The 20,151-nt window shown below is 41.8% G+C and overlaps 1 protein-coding gene and 1 pseudogene across 1 annotated transcript; one reads left to right on the forward strand and one right to left on the reverse strand.

Annotated features, from left to right (window-relative positions):
- Positions 1-5,743: 5,743 nt before the first annotated feature.
- On the forward strand, positions 5,744-10,602 carry LOC123998045 (guanidinoacetate N-methyltransferase). The gene is made up of 6 exons (XM_046302879.1): positions 5,744-6,002; positions 7,006-7,151; positions 7,248-7,311; positions 7,425-7,492; positions 7,793-7,903; positions 10,334-10,602. The coding sequence occupies exons 1-6, from the start codon at positions 5,828-5,830 to the stop codon at positions 10,472-10,474; spliced, it is 705 nt and encodes a 234-aa protein (XP_046158835.1). The 5' UTR covers positions 5,744-5,827; the 3' UTR covers positions 10,475-10,602.
- A 2,716-nt stretch (positions 10,603-13,318) lies between these two features.
- LOC123997421 lies at positions 13,319-19,740 on the reverse strand (annotated as a pseudogene).
- Positions 19,741-20,151: the final 411 nt, after the last annotated feature.

Here is a 20,151-nt window from a genome sequence, read left to right on the forward strand (position 1 = left end):
ACGTTTGCCACACGGGGTCACCTGCCAGGGGGTGGAAAAAAATGTAATAATATACAGACAGTTGTGGGATATGTAGTTGAAATGTAATCTCTTCATTTACAAATTCGATCAGAAAATAAAATAATACTGCCACACGGCATTGCTTGTGGATGTACTATATAGTGCTGAGTGATTAGTGCTTTGAGGTTGGTTTGATTATTACAAAAGAAAATGTAGACATTAAATGTATACATTTAAAATAAAATACAATTAACTGTAGTGACTTAATTGCTTGGGGTCATTGTCCATTTGGAAGACCCATTTGCGACCAAGATTTAACTTCCTGACTGATGTTGCTTCAATATATCCACATAATTGTCCTCCTCATGATGCCATCTATTTTGTGAAGTGCACAGACCCTCCTGCAGCAAAGCGCCCCCACAACATGATGCTGCCACCCCGTGCTTCACAGTTGGGATGGTGATCTTCGGCTTGCAAGCCTCCCCCTTTTGCCTCCAAACATAACGATGTTCATTATGGCCAAACAGTTCCGTTTTTGTTTCATCAGACCAGATGACATTTCTCCAAAAAGTACGATCTTTGTCCCCATGTGCAGTTGCAAACTGTAGTCTGGCTTTTTTTTCCTGGCGGTTTTGGAGCAGTGGCTTCATCCTTGCTGAGAGGACTTTCAGGTTGTGTTGATGTAGGACTGGTTTTACTGTGGATGTAGATACTTTTGTACCGGTTTCCTCCAGCATCTTCACAAAGTCCTTTGCTGTTGTTCTGGGATTGATTTGAACTTTTCACACCAAAGTACATTCATCTCTAGGAAACAGAACGCGTCTCCTTCCTGAGAGGTAAGTCGGCTGCGTGGTTCCATGGTGTTTCTACTTGCGTACTATTATTTGTACAGATGAACGTGGTACCTTCAGGCGTTTGGAAATTGCTCCCAAGGATGAACCAGACCTGTGGAGGTCTACAAAAAAAGATTATGGGGTCTTGGCTGATTTCTTTTGATTTTCTCATGATGTCAAGCAAAGAGGCACTGAGTTTAAAGGTAGGCCTTGAAATACATCCACAGTTACACCACCAATTGACTCAACTGATGTCAATTAGCCTATCAGAATCTAAAGCCATGACATATTTTTCAGGAATTTTCCAAGCTGTTTAAAGGCACAGTCAACTTAGTGTATGTAAACTTCTGACCCACTGGAATTGCAATGCAGAGAATTATAAGTGACATAATCTGTCTGTAAACAATTGTTGGAAAAATTACTTGTGTCATGCACAAAGTAGATGTCCTAACCAACTTGCCAAAACTATAGTTTGTTGTCAAAAAAAATGGTGGAGTGGTTGAAAAATGAGTTTTAAGGACTCCAACGTAAGCGTATGTTAACTTCCAACTTCAACTGTATGTAAGACCGCTGTTCATCGACTACAGCTCAGCCTTCAATACCATAGTGCCCTCCAAGCTCATCACTAAGCTCGGGGCCCAGAGTCTGAACCCTGTTGTGGTCATTTCCTGTATTACTAAGTGAAAGGAGAGTTTACAAACCACACACAAGTCAGAGTTATATTTTAAACTGAATATTTTAATAATATGAGCTTCACCATAGCCCTTTGATTCTCAGATCAATTCAGTGTCTATAAATTAATTCTGAGTGTCAACATAATTGCAACTGAGATCTTTTATAGCAAAGATCCACCCCTCTCAATTCACAATGACGAACCACAGGTCTTAGGAAAACTGCACAAAGGAAGACTTTTACTTGAGAGAGGAGTATCCCATAGCCAGACAGCATTAGCTATAAATCATCGTTCAGTTTGCTCTCTAAGACAAGGTTCTACTTCACGTTTTTGGGACTTCATATTACCAAAACAATTACCTCATCCAATTGCATATATCAATGGTCAATTCTATATACTCCCATCTCAAAGTACAACCCACCCCTGGACAAGCTCCCTGAGAGGAGTGAGCCTCTAGGTCATATACTATGAAAGACAAGTTTCGACATCAGAGGGGACATTCAATGGTTCCAGACACTGCCATACTCCTCACCCCAAAGGGAAAAGTAGGGAGTGACTGGTGTACAGACATTGTGGAGCCCTTCACATGGTTTAACAGATACCCTCACATATGAAGACAATCCTGACCTCTCCCCTCTCTGGGCCCCAAGTGACTTTTCCCACATAAGCATATTTATGAAAGTTGATAAAATATCTTATTTATCAATGTTACCTAAATAATTCTGATTCTGCTACGACAACCCCACCCTGTGCAACTGGGTCCTGGATTTCCTGACCATCCCCAGGTGGTGAAGGTGGGCAACAAAACCTCTGCTACGCTGATTCTTAACATGGGGGCCCCACAAGGGTGCGTGCTCATCCCCCTCCTGTACTCCCTGTTCACCCATGACCGTGTGGCCACACACAAGTCTCCAACGAAATCATCAAATTTGGAGACGACATAACAGTGGTAGGTCTGATTACCAACAATGATGAGACAGCCTACAGGGAAGAGGTGATGGCCCTGATGGAGTGGTTCCAGGAAAATAACCTCTCCCTCAACAAAACAAAGGAGCTGGTCATGGACTTCAGGAGACAGCAGAGGGAGCACGCCCCCATCCACATCGATGGGGTCGCAGTGGAGAGTGTGAAAAGCTTCAAGTTTCTCGGTATGCACATCACTGACAACCTAAAATGGTCCATCCACACAGTCAGTGTGGTGAAAAAGACGCAACATTTTACATTGACATTTTAGTAATTTAGTAGACGCTCTTATCCAGAGCTACTTACAGTTAGTGCTTTCATCTTAAGATAGCTAGGTGGGACAACCACATATCACAGTCATAGTAAATACATTTTCCCTCAATAAATTAGCTATCAGTAAAGTCAGAGCTGTTAAGGGTGGGGAGTAGTCAAGTGTGATTGTTAGTTCACAAAAGGCTATTTTTAATCATTTTCTATTGGGGGGGGGGCAAGAGACCAGAGGTGGCAGAACGGAGTGCTCTGGTTGGGGTGTAGGGTTTGAGTATAGCCTGAAGGTAGAGAAGGGCAGTTCATCTTGCTGCTCCGTAGGGAAGTACCATGGTTTTGTAGTGGATGCGAGCTTCAACTGGGAGTCAGTGGACTGTGCGGAGGAGCGGGATGACATGGGAAGACTTGGGAAGGTTGAATACCAAGCAGGCTGCAGTGTTCTGCACAAGTTGTAGGGGTTTAATGGCACAAGCGGGAAGCCCAGCCAACAGCGAGTCGCAGTAGTCCAGACGGGAGATTACTTGTACCTGGAATAGGACCTGCGCTGCATCAAGGTGAGGTAGGGTCCTACTCTATGGATGTTGTAGAGCATGAACCTGCAGGAGCTAGTCACTGCTTTGATGTTTGCAGAGAACGACTGAGTGTTGTCCAGGGTTATGCCGAGGTTCTTTGCACTCTAGGAGGGGGACACCATGGAGTTTCAACCCGTGATGGAGATGTCTTGGAGTAGGCAGGCCTTCCTGGGGAGGAAGGGCAGCTCCGTCTTGTTGAGGTTGAGCTTGACGTCAGTGGAGGCTGCTGAGGGGGGCAATGGCTCATTATAATGGCTGGAATGGAGTGTAATGGCTGGAATGGAGTGATTTACTCTATTCCGGACATTATTATTATTATTTTTAAAAATAAAAAAATTGTACCTTTATTTAACTAGGCAAGTCAGTTAAGAACAAATTCTTATTTTCTTATTTTGAAATTCTTATGAGCCATCCTCCCTTTAAGCAGCCTCAACTGATTAAGGTGGTGAGCCGTCATCCAAGCTGAGCTATCTGCTAGGCATGCAGAGATGTGTGTCACCACTTGGGTGTCAGAAGTGGGGAAAGAGAAAAGTAGTTGACTGTCATCCTCATAGCAATGATAGGAGAGACCATGTGAGGATATGATGGAGCCGAGTGACTTGGTATATAGGGAGAAGTGGAGAGAGCCTAGATCTGTGCCCTGGGGGACACCAGTAGTGGAGAGTATGTGGTGCACACAGATCTTCTCCATGTCACCTGGTAGGAGCGGCCTGCCAGGTTGGATGCAATCCAAGAGTGTGCAGAGGCTGAGATGTCCAGCCCTGAGAGGGTGGAGAGGAGGATCTGATGGTTCACTGTGTCGAAAGCAGCAGATAGATCTAGGAGGATAAGAACTTCAACCTTTTTTCAACCTTAGGAGGCTGAATAAATTTGGCTTGGCCCCTGATATCCTCACAAACTTCTACAGATGCACCATTAAGCACCTAGGGTTTCTTCTGGACAGGGCCTAAATATACTGTCCTAATAAGCACATGACCTAGAGCAGCATTTCTCAAACCAGGGGTTGGGAGGGACCACATGTGGTGTTGCCTGATTTGAAAATAAATTGGGTTGCAAGAGAAACAAACAAAAACAAAAATTGCGCTTGTTATGTTAGTAACATCTGGTAGCTGCTAAATGCAGTTGTAATAAACAGAGTGGTTTCTGTTTTCTTCCTACAGATCTGGCTCTATCTTTTGAACGTTTAAGCTACAACATATTATGACCCCATCACTGAAAGAGATGCCTCTCAGGAACATGTATGTTTCCCTCGACAATGCCCATGAGCTGCGCAGGACTCATTAGAAAAGGCGTTCAATCAGACTGGGGGGGAAAAGAACATCATCAATTATGATGCAAGGCTAACGTTACTTCTCCTTTGCTAGCTAGCTAACACACATTCACATCAAGCAGCTGAAATGACAGCAAACTATTAACATTTTCATTTTTGAACCTTCATTTCTATTGCCAATTCTTTGGATATAGCCTTTATAATGACCCTGATGAATGAATTGTCCTGGATCAGAGAAGCTGTCAAGCTTGCCACGTTCGCATGGCATGATGGAGATCGCAAAATAATACAAAAAATGCTAAATGTTGCACGAGTCGGATAGGCACACAAGGCTTATATTAACCTGAGCAACAACAAAAAAGTCAGGGATTTTTTACATTTTCCTTTTGAAAGTGATATCCTAAGTATAAATACAGTAAAGTACACACACTAAAGGGTAATAAAATATGTTCTGAGCAAAATAGTGATTTTTAGACAACTACAAACTTCAAGGAGTTGGTCATTCAAGGAGTTGGTTTGATGGGAAGTCGTGATGTCATCGACCTCCTCCCTTGCTGGAGGAGCAATAAAAAACAAAAAGGAAACCCCTCCCACTTGTACCATGTCATGACTTACCTGGACCACCTATTGAGATGTGGCTTTTGTTGAGTTAATCAGGTGTTAAATGGGGTGAAAAATAGACTGGAGTGCCACTTGAACCCCAGCTGTATTAAACCAAATGCTCGGCAAGAAGCATGGGGAAATAATATCTAGGCGCTTTTTCCAGGGGAGATTAAGTTTATGAATGCCTGGCTCAGCTGCAGGACAGTGGAAGCACATTGAAACAAATATAATTATGGCATCATGGGTTTTGCCTTACATTACCGTGAATAACTCATGGCTATCAACCAATCAGCATCCAGGATTCAAGCCTCCCGTTTTATAAAGTAGACTAATAGGGCACACTGCAATGTTGTAAAACAGACTACAATATGCCATGATTATTAAAATACAATCAGTGTATCATGTTTTCTCTCAGCTTTCGACACTTAGGACTTCATTGACCCGGCTACTCCTTGAAATGCTACTTATTGACCAACAGTAGTAAGTAAGCCTAATGTCTATGCTTACGCCTCGTTGACGTCTTGCACAGTCAGCACTTCTGACCCATATAAATCCCCACCGCAACAAAATCTGTCCTTCCTCTGCCACGACGTAGGATCAGCAACTCCGTCCATCCCCCATCTAATAAAGAAAGCCAACTACCAAAATGACTACGGCACAACCCATATTTTCCAAGGGAGAAGACTGCAAAGCTGGCTGGCACGACGCTGGTGCTGGTTACAATGAGACCGACACTCATCTCGAGATTTTGGGCAAGCCCGTTATGGAACGTTGGGAGACTCCGTACATGCACTCGCTGGCAACTGTAGCCTCCTCAAAAGGTACAACACACAATGTGCAAGCTAGTGGGCCATATGAACGCATAGGGACGACAAGACGGTGTGTATTTTGGTACTCTGTGATGTAGTTCCATAATATTTTACCTGACTAATTCATTTTCCTTACAAATGTGTAAAACAAATAGACCGTAAGGGGCAGCCTATTTGCCTATAACTTAATCAATGGCTACAATTCATTCAGCGCTACAGGTTAGTCAATACAGACGATCACAATCAATCAGCAGACGTTAGGAAACGTTCATGAAACCAATGCGTTTACAGTTTATATGCGGCGTTCCTCTCAATGCACGTTATGTTTAAAAGCATGGCGGAGTTGGATATAATGGCTTGTAGTTGCAGCAGGTGTTACTCTACCAATTGAACCGTGCCAAATGCGCACTTGCTGGGGAGTGTCAATTTATTACCGCATACCATTCAAGAAGTTTCATGATTATCACTGATACTTTAAAAAAATATATACATTAGGCTACGTTAGTTGCGTAAACGTTTAGAGTTTTTTGTGCACTCACGTCACCATAGCGCCCATGTTGCTGCATGGAGGAATGTGGTCCAATGAGAACAGTTGTTTGGTTCCAAATACAATATGACCAGTTCTAGTAAATAGAGTATGTTTGTCTTTATATTGCTTTGGCAATGTCTGTTGGAAAATACACTTCTTTGGTGGAAATTTGCCAGTTTCTAACAGCGTAGTAGCCTAAAGGGTGATGGCAAAACAAAATGGTATTTTTCTAATCTATTTTTACACATTACTGAAAGACTACTCTGTGGAACTCCTTCAAGTGGCCACAGGCCATCTATCACGTGCCGTTTCCCCCAAACATTCATTTGAGAACCCTTAAATGACAAACAAAAATTGTGCATTATTAGTTTAGCTTTTCGTGAAAGGTGCCACAGCACTGGGACAAAGGTAGAAAAGTTGAAAACACTTCAATACAGGTAGATACTTAAACACAAATTGAGATGCTTGTTCTGCTTTGTCCCACAGGTGGGCGGGTTCTGGAGATTGGGTTTGGCATGGCCATCGCGGCAACTAAAGTCGAGTCCTTCCCCATCGAGGAGCACTGGATCATTGAGTGCAATGATGGAGTGTTCGCAAGATTGCAGGAGTGGGCCAAGGCTCAGCCACATAAAGTGAGACAAATCTTCAACTTCACATTCGGTTCTATTCAGACTTTTTCCTCCTTTTTAATGTAAATGAAATTAACCTAAATTATTCTCTACTCACAGATTGTGCCCCTCAAAGGACTGTGGGAGGAGGTAGTGGGCAGCCTGCCTGACAACCACTTTGATGGTAAGTTTCAAAATGCATTCTATTGGCATACCTATTATTGTATATTCTTCAGTGAGTAAATTGCTTTAGATATGCAAGTATGTGTAATTGTAATTATGCCTCTTCTATCAAAGGCATTCTGTACGACACATACCCTCTGTCTGAAGACACATGGCACACTCACCAGTTTAACTTCATTAAGGTAAGTAACACTTCGATGACCAAGGCTGCACATTATGAACATATCAGCAAAAGCACAGGAACCAACAGAGGAGTGGGATTTCCCCCTGTAATAGACTACAAAACGCACAAATGTTTGGTATCATATATGATATCATAGCTGTATCCAATGCAAACATATGGCAGACATGAATCCAAATAGAATAAGATATTTCTTAATGGAATCCGATCCCTATCACTTGAAACAAACATTGCCTATCGTTCCACAATGACGTGCTAACGTTTTCATTAATAGTGCAATTGTTGAATTGTGTCTCAATAGGGCCATGCCCACAGGCTGCTGAAGCCAGGTGGTGTTCTCACCTACTGTAACCTGACCTCCTGGGGTGAACTTCTCAAGACCAAATATGACAACATCGACAACATGTTCCAGGTGAGCCGCCTTTCAGCCAGTCAATGATCAACACCTAATCTCTCTGAGGTGCATGGGTAGGCTACACATGTTCCTTCTCGGGCTCGACACATTTCATTTCTTTGCACGCATTCTGCCCTTCTGCCAGATGGTACTTACAGGTATATCACGGATAGTTACTGTGGTATTACGTCATTTCACTTGTGGCCCTCAATATTTTTTGGTTTGATGTTCATTCAACCATTAACCTGTTAGTTTAACGTACAGTGACTATGTCTCTGTTGCACTCTGCTTATTTGGTATGTCTGTAGCTACAGTACTAACTCATTTTCCTGCTGCACGTTTCCACTTTTTATTTTTTTTTTTACAGTACTTCAAAGTCGACACTTGATCACAAATGTTCTACAGTTTTATTTCAAAACTATGAAAATCAAATTCACAACTCTATTGATTCCACTCCTAAGTGGGGTGATTACTTAGACAAACTAAACCAATTACTGTATATCTACTAATACCATTTTTATAGCACTTGGTCCTGGCACTGTTAGAAAATCTGTCCTCAATTACCTTTCTTGGCTAAACAAAGGTTAATGATAAATTGTATCTGAACTGCAACTGCGTAACCCTTTTAAACTCACAGACCCTATCATCCTGTATACTGGTTGAAAATTGCAGATTTGTTCACTGATAAGTGCCTCAATTGTAACTTAGTGGCTGTACAGTAACCTACTGTGCCATATATGATGTCAGAGTTCAGGCTCTTCCATTTACAGTGCTTTATGGGATTCAACTGACAGCCGTTCTAAGCTTGTGTACCACACACACAAAAAGATGCCCACATTTGTTGTCTGAGTGGGGGGAATGCTGTAAATCGAACGATCTGAAAGATGAGACGTTGAGGACTATAATAAATACCGCTTTGATGTCATACAAGCAAACCACACCTACATTAAGTCCAAATGTGCACTTCACATTTCCATGTTTGAAAACTCATGACATTTTAAAGTAAGAAACATTTATGTTTGATATGTTTGATGTAAAGTTACAAAGATGTGTCATACCCTGGGTTGTCCTGAGCAGAATGAACCTGTGTCGTATTGTGAAGAAAATGTGCTGAGAACATGCACTCATGACTCCATTCTGCGCGCACCAAATTTATTTTCATTCACATTACATTTACATTTAAGTCATTTAGCAGATGCTCTTATCCAGAGCGACTTACAAATTGGTGCATTCACCTTATGACATCCAGTGGAACAGTCACTTTACAATAGTGCATCTAAATCTTAAAGGGGGGGGGTGAGAGGGATTACTTATCCTATCCTAGGTATTCCTTAAAGAGGTGGGGTTTCAGGTGTCTCCGGAAGGTGGTGATTGACTCCGCTGTCCTGGCGTCGTGAGGGAGTTTGTTCCACCATTGGGGGGCCAGAGCAGCGAACAGTTTTGACTGGGCTGAGCGGGAACTGTACTTCCTCAGTGGTAGGGAGGCGAGCAGGCCAGAGGTGGATGAACGCAGTGCCCTTGTTTGGGTGTAGGGCCTGATCAGAGCCTGGAGGTACTGAGGTGCCGTTCCCCTCACAGCTCCGTAGGCAAGCACCATGGTCTTGTAGCGGATGCGAGCTTCAACTGGAAGCCAGTGGAGAGAACGGAGGAGCGGGGTGACGTGAGAGAACTTGGGAAGGTTGAACACCAGTTTGTCTTAAGTGCCTTGTGAAAGCCTAACACTGTAAGATCGTATTTTATAACTTCGCTAGTCATGTTGGCAATTGAATTAGCTTTCAAATGATGCTCACCTGACCCAGATTGCGATTTATAATGAAACGTTCCTGGATTGTGTAAACAGTAATTATGTGATTTTTTTTTTTTTTTTTGGGGGGACGCAGCGCTGTGTTCAAAACAACTACAAGTATTCTAGCTTCAGTTCCTCAATGGCAAAGCTAGGAGAGCTCAAACAAGCATCTTATCGTTGAAGGCTCTTTCCATGAGTCATAAAAGTGCATTGATTACTTAGGAACTGTGCAGTTTGGACAAGTGTCCACTTAGAGACACCAGTTAGACCTCTCACTCAAACACTTGTAAGATTTTTTTTGTTATGTTGCAGCTACCCCAAAAATGTCATGAATGTTCTTATGTTACTGATTGTATCCAGAGTTTTCAGATTTTGTTGACGAACGCTGCGAAAAGTACAGTAAATGTAAAATGCATATAAAATCAACAGTTTGTTTGGATTCAGTCAGGTGAACTGTTGTCTGATCATTTCCATAATCTCCAGTGTTCTCTTTTAATTGCTACCATGGTCATGCATATGCTTTTTATGTTTCTTCTGATAGAAACATTTCAATTTGGCACTATTCACAGGCCAATTTCCACAAGTGTAAAGGGTTAAATGGCCCCATAATGTGTGATGCAGGTCCACAATACAGACCATATCTTTGTGTTAATGATTTTCAGGAGACCCAGATGCCTCAACTGCTTGAGGCTGGCTTCAAGAAGGAGATGATTAGCACCACAACCATGGATATTGTCCCCCCAAGCGAATGCAAATACTATGCCTTCCGCAAGATGATTACTCCCACCATTCTGAAAGAGTGAAATGGCTTGGTGCCACTGCAATGTCATGCCTTCTCAAGTGCCTGTATTTTAAAAAGCCACATTAGTTTACTGTCAAATCCACAAGCACTCAGGGATGTTCATCTTTCAATAAACTAATTTAAATCAAACTTTTCTTCTGTCAAAATGAATTTGTTTGGGTATTCCCTCTAACAATTGTGTATCTCTTGCAATTTGTCACAGAATGCATTACATTTAACTGTGTTGCAACATCAAGCATTTTACATACCACACATGCAGCCCAATTCTGATCTTTTGTCCAATTATTAGTGCTGAGAGATTAACCAACTAATTGACCGATCATTTTTAATTTAGTTTTGGAGTTTTCCTGTGAGCTCGATGTGCAGTTTCTCTAGAGCTAAATCAGATCAAACCTGAACTGTGCGATGTAGCTGGGAGTTGAATTTAGTTTTTTTTTTTTCCCACAAAAGGGGTTACTTATGGACAAATGCTCAATTACCCCCCCCCCCCCCCACCACCACCGACGATCCCGCATGTGAAGAAGCCAGATGTGGAGGTCCTGGACTGGTGTGGTTAAACATGGTCTGCGACTGAGGCCAGTTGGATTTACTGCCAAATTCTCAAACATTGAAGGCGGTTACTAGTAGAGAAATTAACACATTTTCTGCCAACAGCGCTGTTGGATATTCCTGCAGTCAGCATGCCAATTGCACGTTCCCTCAACTTGAGACATCTGTGGCATTGTGTTGTCAAAACTGCACATTTTAAAGTGTCCCCTTTATTGTCCCGAGCACAAGGCGCACCTGTGTAATGATCATGCTGTTTAATCAGTTTCTTGATATTCCACACCAGTCAGGTGGATGGATTATTTTGGAAAAGGAGAAATGCTCATTACTGGGGTGTAAACAAATTTGTGCACAACATTAAGAAGCTTTTTGTACATATGGAACATTTCTGGGATCTTTTATTTCAGCTCATGAAACATGGGACCAACACTGAGTTGCTTCGGTTGCCCGAACGCCTACTTGTCTGGTCTGTGTTGAGCAGACACAGAACACAGTTGCTGCTCAAGGAACAGTATCTCACCCTGAAAATACATGATCTAAGTGATTGATAGTTGGTGATTAGCAGTCATAAAAGTAAGCCCTGTTTACTTTAAACTACTAAAATTGTGATTTTGACAGCAACTCTACAAAGATGAGATGACTTGGAACGAAATAATCAAACTAATGTAATATACACAAGTTATATATTTTAAAGGATAAGACCTATGATGGTAGTACCTGCCCATTACTGCTTACCTTAATGGTTTTATTCTGTTACAAGTGTTGCAGCGGTGTAAGGCACTGCATCTCAGTGCAAGAGGCGTCACTACAGTCCCTGGTTCGAATCCAGGCTGTATCACATCTGGCCGTGATTGGGAGTCCCATAAGGCGGCACACATTTGGCCCAGCGTCATCCGGGTTTGGCCGTCATTGTAAATAAGAATGTATTCTTAACCGACTTGCCTAGTTAAATAAAGGTTACATTTTTTACAGCATTCAGAAAAATTTACGAAAATCAACAAACCTTGATTTCTTTTATAATCGAACAGACCTCAAAAAGCAATTATTGGTATTTTGACCAATCAGAAGTTCCTTTGCCAAATAATTGGGCAAAAGATCAGAATTGGGCTGCCTGTTTAAACAGCTTTCAATTTTCCATTTGAATATAAATCAAAATTGCACTCTTGACAAGAAAACAATTATTTCCCGAGGGGCTGGGTGGGACAAGCTTCAGAATAAGTCCCTTAAGTAAAGAGTTACTTTTTCCATCTAGAGAAGTTGTTAATCATTAATGGATAAGTTGTCGTGGCACATTACCTCACTTATTGGCCCTGGTTATAGATAAGTGTTATTTGTAGCTTACACCCCAATCATGAAGTGTTTTTTTAAATAGAGGTCCTCGGGATATGAGACAACCTTCAGATCTCACAAGAATTCAACTGAATCCATAAATATTTACCATGGGGTCACAAATCCTTGAGCCTGGTAAATGATGAGTTACTGAAAATGAGATTTGTCAAATATCAACTTATATTTAAGGAGCATGCATTTCTTGCAGAATAAGCACAAGAGGGCAACAAGTCAACATTTTATGTAGATTGGATGTAATTTATCGTGCCAAATCACACAAGGGGAGCCTTTTTTGTGCCAACATGTTAAAATGGTTTAGACCTATCAACTTTCCCATAAAATATTAATAGCTCCACCCTGCTTCCTGATAGGCTAGGTGGAATTGTATCCCTATTGCTACCTACCAATCGTCAAAGATGTGCATACAGGGTTAATTTGGGATTGGGTGTTGCTGAGTAGAACCAAAGACGGGCCCCTGTGACAATACTTTAAGGTTGTATCAAACCTCATTTCCTTGAAGTAAACACTGATCTGACATGACAATTGGTGAAAGTAATACCAAGGAAAGCTTGCTTACGCCAATTCAATGTCAGATCAGTGATTACTTCAAGGAAGAAAGGAAACATTGAGTATTCAAACAGGAACTATTTGGTTGAACCAGAGACAAAGGAAGAAAATATCTAAACTCTGTAGAACTATTGTGTGTACCAAGTGCACCATCTACTGACTGAAGTACAAATAGTCTTCAGATAAAGTACACCAACACATTACAAAAGGGTAAGAATAGACCATAAAAGAAAGCAAAAGACCTGATTTGACTTTCTCTAAATAGTGATGACCATAGAAATATTGTTTAAAATGTTCAGTTAAAATTATTCTATTGCTGAGATAAAATTGGAAATTGATGAATGTCATACCTGCCAGTATCAAAATCTGTGCAGGGCCAAGAACAACAACAGTTAAACTAAACGAGAATAAATGAATTTAATTGTTTATACAGAGAAGAGGAGCCAGAGAATACCCAGAGTGACTCCTGAGGATATTGCCTAGCGGTTTACTGGGTGGCCAGACCACCCATAAATACAACATTTACAAACAGCCAGACAGAACTTCACTTGCGATACCAAATCCTCATTTTCTTCTCTCTCTTGATTTTCTTCTGCAACTGGAGCGTCCCGTAGAGAAGGGCCTCTGCTGTGGGAGGGCAGCCTACAAGAGGACAAGTAAACAATCAATTTGAGTCAAATGTTTTCTATAAAAAGCAAATTAAATCTTCAAAAACAGCTATTATTGTGATTGGTTTATTTTCCACATTGCTGTACATATATCCGGGATAAAAGTATTATTTGTTTCATAATAAAAATAAATTTAAAAAACAATGGAGATACCTGGAACGTATATGTCCACTGGTACGATGCGGTCACACCCTCTGACCACTGCGTAAGAGTAGTGGTAGTAGCCACCCCCATTGGCGCAGCTGAAGGACAGAGTAATAAGATAAGTGGCTCAACTAACAGTTAAATATGAAATGCAAGATGAATGTCAACCAACACAGTAAAAGCACTGTGTAATGGTAAATCTTAGTGTAGGGAAATAACAAATCAGTAGAAGCAGATAACTTTAGGGAGGTGTTATTAAATGGAAAAAGTTCAGGCGATCATGAGATCCATTTCAAACTAGATAACCACTAAAATGTTTCTGTTTAAATCCAATCATATTACAACAATACTTTACCTTCCCATGGAAATGACATATCTTGGCTCAGGCATCTGGTCATAAACCTAGGAGAAATAATGAACATCATGGTGAATTCATACACTCAATAAAAGCAAATACAGAACTCCTTTCTCCAAAGAAACATGTCCTTCAGTCAAATACCTTGCGCAAAAGCGGGGGCCATCTTGTTGGTCAGGGTGCCTGCCACAATCATGACGTCGGCCTGTCTGGGGCTGGCTCTGAACACCACTCCGAACCGGTCCATGTCATAACGAGGAGCCGCCATGTGCATCATCTCCACCGCACAGCACGCTAGTCCAAAAGTCATGGGCCATAGGGAGCTCTAATGTAGAAACACACAAAGACAGATTGCTTTGTAGACTTATCAGTCCAATCTGAACAATGATCACTGAGTCAGTCAATGCTTTCCCTTATTCATCTCTGGTGAAAAGAAAAGTGAGATATGGCTGGCCCCCACCTCTCGCCCCCCCCCCCCCCCCCATGGCAGAGAATAAAAAAAATTGCAAGTTGTTTCAAAGCTAATTTCCTGCAATTCTACACATTTTGCCATGACTTATGCCATGTTAACGTGATCTGAGTGAGAGTGACTAACAAAATACAATTTTATTGGTCACATACACATGGTTAGCAGATGTTGCAAGTGTAGCGAAATGCTTGTGCTTCTAGTTCCGACAGTGCAGCAATATCTGAGTCTGAGTCACTGGCTTACTGGTGCTTTTCCATGCCGACCCTAGGAGGTGTGCGTCACTTGAGTGGATTGAATCTCTGACGTGATCTTCGTGTCCGGGTTGGTGGTTGAAGATATCCCTCTAGTGATGTGGGGGCAGTGCTTTGGAAAAGTGGGCGGGGTTATCCTGCCTGGTTGGCCCTGTCTGGGTGTATAGTCGGACGGGGCCAGAGTGTCTCCAGACCCTCCAGTAATTTTGCTATAATAGTTTGTGTCGGGGGGCTAGGGTCAGTCTTGTTATATCTGGAGTATTTCTCCTGTCTTATTCAGTGGCCTGTGTGAATTTAAATATGCTACCTCTGATTCTCTCTCGGAGGACCTGAGCCCTAGGACCATTCCTCAGGACTACCTGGCCTGATGACTCCTTGCTGTCCCCAGTCCACCTGCTGTTCCAGTTTCAACTGTTCTGCCTGCGGCTATGGAACCCTGACCTGTTCACCGGACCTGCTGTTTTCCAACTCCCTCTACCGCACCTGCTGTCTCGACATCTGAATGATCGGCTATGAAAAGCCAACTGACATGTACTCCTGAGGTGCTGACCGGTTGCACCCACTACAACCACTGTGATGATTATTATTTGACCCTGCTGGTCATCTATGAACATCTTGGCCATGTAATGTTATAATCTCCATCCCGCTCAGCCAGAAGAGGACTGGCCACTGCCTGGTTCCTCTAGGTTTGTTCCTAGGTTCCTGCCATGTTAGAATAACCAAACTGTTCCACAACCACGTAACACACAAATCTAAGTAAAGGAATATATACATATAAATATACAAATGAGCAATGACATAGCGACATTGGCAAGATGCAATATATGGTATAAAATATAGTATATACATTTGAAGTCGGAAGTTTACATACACCTTAGCCAAATACAAATACATTTAAACTCAGTTTCACAATTCCTGACATTTAATCCTAGTAAAAATGAACTGTTTTAGGTAAGTTAGGATCACCACGTTATTTTAAGAATGTGAGATGTCAGAATAATAGGAGAGAGAATGATTAATTTCAGCTTTTATTTCTTTCATCACATTCCCAGTGGGTCAGAAGTTGACATACACTCAATTAGTATTTGGTAGCATTGCCTTGAAATTGTTTAACTTGGGTCAAATTTGTTTTGGGTAGCCTTCCACAAGCATCCCTTTTTGGCCCATTCCTCCTGACAGAGCTGGTGTAATCGAGTCAGGTTTGTATTCCTCTTTGCTTGCATAAGTTTTTTCAGTTCTGCCCACAAATGTTCTATAGGACTGAGGTAAGGACTTTGAGATGGCCACTCCAATACCTTGACTTTTTTGTCCTTAAGCCAATTTCCACAACTTTGGAAGTACGCTTGGGGTCACTGTCCATTTGGAAGACACATTTGCAACCAAGCTTTAACTTCCTGACTGATGTCTTGAGATGTTGCTTTAATATATCCACATAATTGTCCTTCCTCATGATGCCATCCATTTTGTGAAGTGCACCAGTCCATTCTGCAGCAAAGCACCCCCACAACATGATGCTGACACCCCCGTGTTTCACGGTTGGTATGGTCATCTTCGGCTTGCAAACCTCCCTGTTTTTCCTCCAAACACAACAAAGGTCATTATGGCCAAACAGTTCTATTTTGGTTTCATCAGACCAGAGGACAGTTTTCCAAAATGTACGTTCTTTGTCCCCATGCGCAGTTGCAAACTGTAGTCTGGCTTTTTTGGAGCAGTGGCTTCTTCCTTGCTGAGCGGCCTTTCAGGTTGTCGATATAAGACTTGTTTTGCTTTGGACATAGATACTTTTGTACCGGTTTCCTCCAGCATCTTCACAAGGTCCTTTGCTGTTGTTCTGGGATTGATTTACACTTTTCACACCAAAGTACGTTCATCTCGAGGAGACGGAATGAGTCTCCTTCCTGAGCGATATGACGGCTCTGTGGTCCCATGGTTTTTATACTTGCGTACTATTGTTTGTACGGATGAACGTGGTACCATCAGGTGTTTGGAAATGGTTTCCAAGGATGAACCAGACTTGTGGAGGTCTACAAAAAAAATCTGGGGTTTTGGCTGATTTCTGTTGACTTTCCCGTGATGTCAAGCAAAGAGGCACTGAGTTTGACAGTAAGCCTTGAAATACATCCACAGGTACTCCTCCAATTGACTCAAATGATGCCAATTAGACTATCAGAAGCTTCTAAAGCGATGACAATTTCTAGTGTATGTAAACTTCTGACCCACTGGAATTGTGATACAGTGAATAAGTTAAATAATATGTCTGTAAACAATTGTTGGAAAGTTTCTTGGAGGGCCATTGTGGTATCAGCTGGAGGGGGTATACACAGCTGTGACAATAACCGAGGAGAATTGTCTTGGCAGATTACACGGTCGGCATTTGATTGTGAGGAATTCTAGGTCAGGTGAACAAAAGGACTTGAGTTCATGTATGTTGTTACAATTACACCATGAGTCATTAATCATGTAACATACACCCCCACCCTTCTTCCCGGAGAGATGTTTACGCCTGTCGGCGCGACGTACAAAGAATCCAGGTGACTGTATTGACTCCAACAACATATCCCGATTGAGTCATGTTTCCGTGAAACAGAGTATGTAAAATCCCGGTCTCTCTGGAAAGCAACCCTTGCCCTAATTTAGTTTCTAACTTGTTATCAAGAGACTGGACATTGGGGAGTAATATACTCGGAAGCGTTGAGTGGAGTGTGCGCCTTCGAAGTCTGACCAGAAGAGAGCTCCGTCTACCTCTTCTCTGGCGGTGTTGTTTTGGGTCAGCCCCTAGAATCAGCTCAAATGCCTTGGGTAGTTCGGACAAAGGATCCGCTTCGGGAAAGTCATTTTCCTGTTAAGTTTACGCCACTCTAATATCTAATAGTTCTTCCCGCTTGTATGTAATAACACCTAAGATTTTCTGGGCTAACAAATAATACATAAAAAATACTGCAAAGTTCCTAAGGACTAGAAGCGAGGCAGCCCTCTCTGTCAGCACCATTTTGTAAAATGTGGATCAGGACCTGTGGGCATGTGCCCGACTGTCAAAACTTCTCACACACAATCAAACATAGAAATTGCACCTTGTGTATTCTACTTTTCTGACTCAACAGTAAGTTGAAACCCGACTGAGTGCCAAAAAAAAGAAGCTTAAGGCTGGATTAGAGGAATGCCTGCGATCATACGGTGCTGCCCTCTATAGTTAGTTTAATCATTTTGACAGTTGTTTGACTGGCAGCCAGTCAGCCACAGAATAGAACATGTCACAAAGGAGTTTTAGATGGAGGGGTGCACTTCTTGATTTTCTTATTGAAAGATTGACACAAACATTCAAAATGGACCATATGCCACTGAAGAACATAGAGTACTTGCGTTGTGACATTGACTTACCCTGCGTGCCCAATTCACCAGATCATCCAGCTTAGTGATAACATACTCTCCCTTGCTGCTTGTTACTGCAGCGGGCTTGGCAGCAGCCACCGCTGTGCTTTTCTCTCTGACTGAAACCACACTGGAAGAAAAGGAGGTAATATGAAGTACTCAAACAAATATTTTGACAAATTGAGACGTTTACAGGACCTCCCTTACCATGTAGCATTGCCACTTTTAGCAATGTGGTGTAGCGACAGGCACGGTTGTATCGCAAATACTGAAATAGATCTGTGTGGAAGAAAAAGATTAGGTAATACGACCTTACAATACAACAGACTGACCATCAAGACAAACTAAATGGTATTAACAATACACAAATTACACTACTTTAAGGATTTAATAAATAGAGCAAACATTTCATAAGGTTACAGGTGATTTCAAAACAGAAAGAACCTGTTACTAACTATAGTAAATCCTAGGCTTCTTTGTTTATATCACCTTTAGTGCGTAATTTGCCTAACCTTATGCTTACCTTGATGAAAAGGTACCAAACGCGGCCAGGCGAGGAACTGCACAGGAAAGACAAAAAAAAAAGCAGATGTCAACAAATGTTGTTTGGCTGTATTTAGATAACGTAACGGTTACTTGCGGCAGTGCTATAGAATAGGGAGTGCACTTTCTTGGGTGATTAAATAAGCTGACTGACGTTTGTGATAGAAATATTAATTGTAAAGTGGTTGTTCCACTGGATGTCATAAGGTGAATGCACCAATTTGTAAGTCGCTCTGGATAAGAGCGTCTGCTAAATGACTTAAATGTAAATGTAATAGCGACAGTAGCTACCATCCATGCTTTACAAATGTTTTATTTAACTAGGCAAGTCAGTTAAGAACAAATTCTTATTTACAATGGCGGCCTACACCGGCCAAACCCGGACGACGCTGGGCCAATTGTGCGACGCCTTATGGGACTCCCAATCATGGCCGGTTGTGATACAGCCTGGATTTGAACCAGTGTGTCTGTAGTGACGCCTCTAGCACTGAGACGCAGTGCCTTAGACCGCTGCGCCTCTCGGGAGTCCCTAACTAACATTACTTAGCTAGCTAGCAGTATGAGCCATTGCTCTTATGTAAAACAGGGACATGTATTAGTCTTTACTAGATTTACCACAGACGTTAATAACCATGCACAATGTCTGAGAAACTTCACGCGTGCTAGCTTTATAGCTAGCTAACTACACGAACAAACAGCATTTGCTAACTAGCATATAGTTGTTTCTGATTAAGCCAGGGGTTCTGGAGTGCTAGCAGCTAACTAGCTTGCAAGGTCAGGGAATACAAACCGTTGTGATAACAAAAAAATGTCACGAACAACCAATATAATAAATGAATCGGAAACGATACAAAAGTGTAATATTTGTGAGACAAATTAGTTAGATATGTTCCAGTAACTCGCTTTACGTTTTAGCCAAAACATCACTCACCCACCAAAGCCGCCATCATAAACATATATAACAGCTAGGACTTCCGGTGACTATGCTTACACGATAGAACCATTTGGGGCGCTCTCTTCCATATTTTTTTATTGACAGGACTACAAAAATGTCTGTATATTAGTAAAAACGTAGGCCTTAGTGATTGGTCTGAACTTTCGAAGTGAATTGCTCAAAGTAAAAAACAAAGGTGTAGAAAATAATGTCACATTTGCCAGTGGATCCATGGGGTAAGAAGTAGATCAGAACAGATCCAGGATCAGTTTACACAACCCAAATCATAGCCCATTACAACGCAAAACTGAATAATGCGATAATTGGGCGCCAATCTGTGGCGGGAATATTTATTGATCATGCGCATGGAGGTCTGTTCGAATGTCAAACAACAACCGTTAGTGATACAACTTGTCAAAATCACTTAGTCATGTTGGAGGCATGAGAGTTATCAAAATGAAAGGGTTGTTTCCTTAAGACCAAAAATAAATCAGCTGAACAGT

This window comes from Oncorhynchus gorbuscha, linkage group LG15 (genome assembly GCF_021184085.1).
Source record: "Oncorhynchus gorbuscha isolate QuinsamMale2020 ecotype Even-year linkage group LG15, OgorEven_v1.0, whole genome shotgun sequence".
Taxonomy (NCBI): Eukaryota; Metazoa; Chordata; class Actinopteri; order Salmoniformes; family Salmonidae; genus Oncorhynchus; species Oncorhynchus gorbuscha.

Bases quoted from the DNA above. Each gene is read 5' to 3' on its own strand.
- LOC123998045 (XM_046302879.1), top strand. From the start codon at position 5,828: ATGACTACGGCACAACCCATATTTTCCAAGGGAGAAGACTGCAAAGCT. The intron at 7,152-7,247 runs GTGAGACAAATC...CTCTACTCACAG, and splicing joins CCAAGGCTCAGCCACATAAA to ATTGTGCCCCTCAAAGGACT. The intron at 7,312-7,424 runs GTAAGTTTCAAA...CTTCTATCAAAG, and splicing joins GCCTGACAACCACTTTGATG to GCATTCTGTACGACACATAC.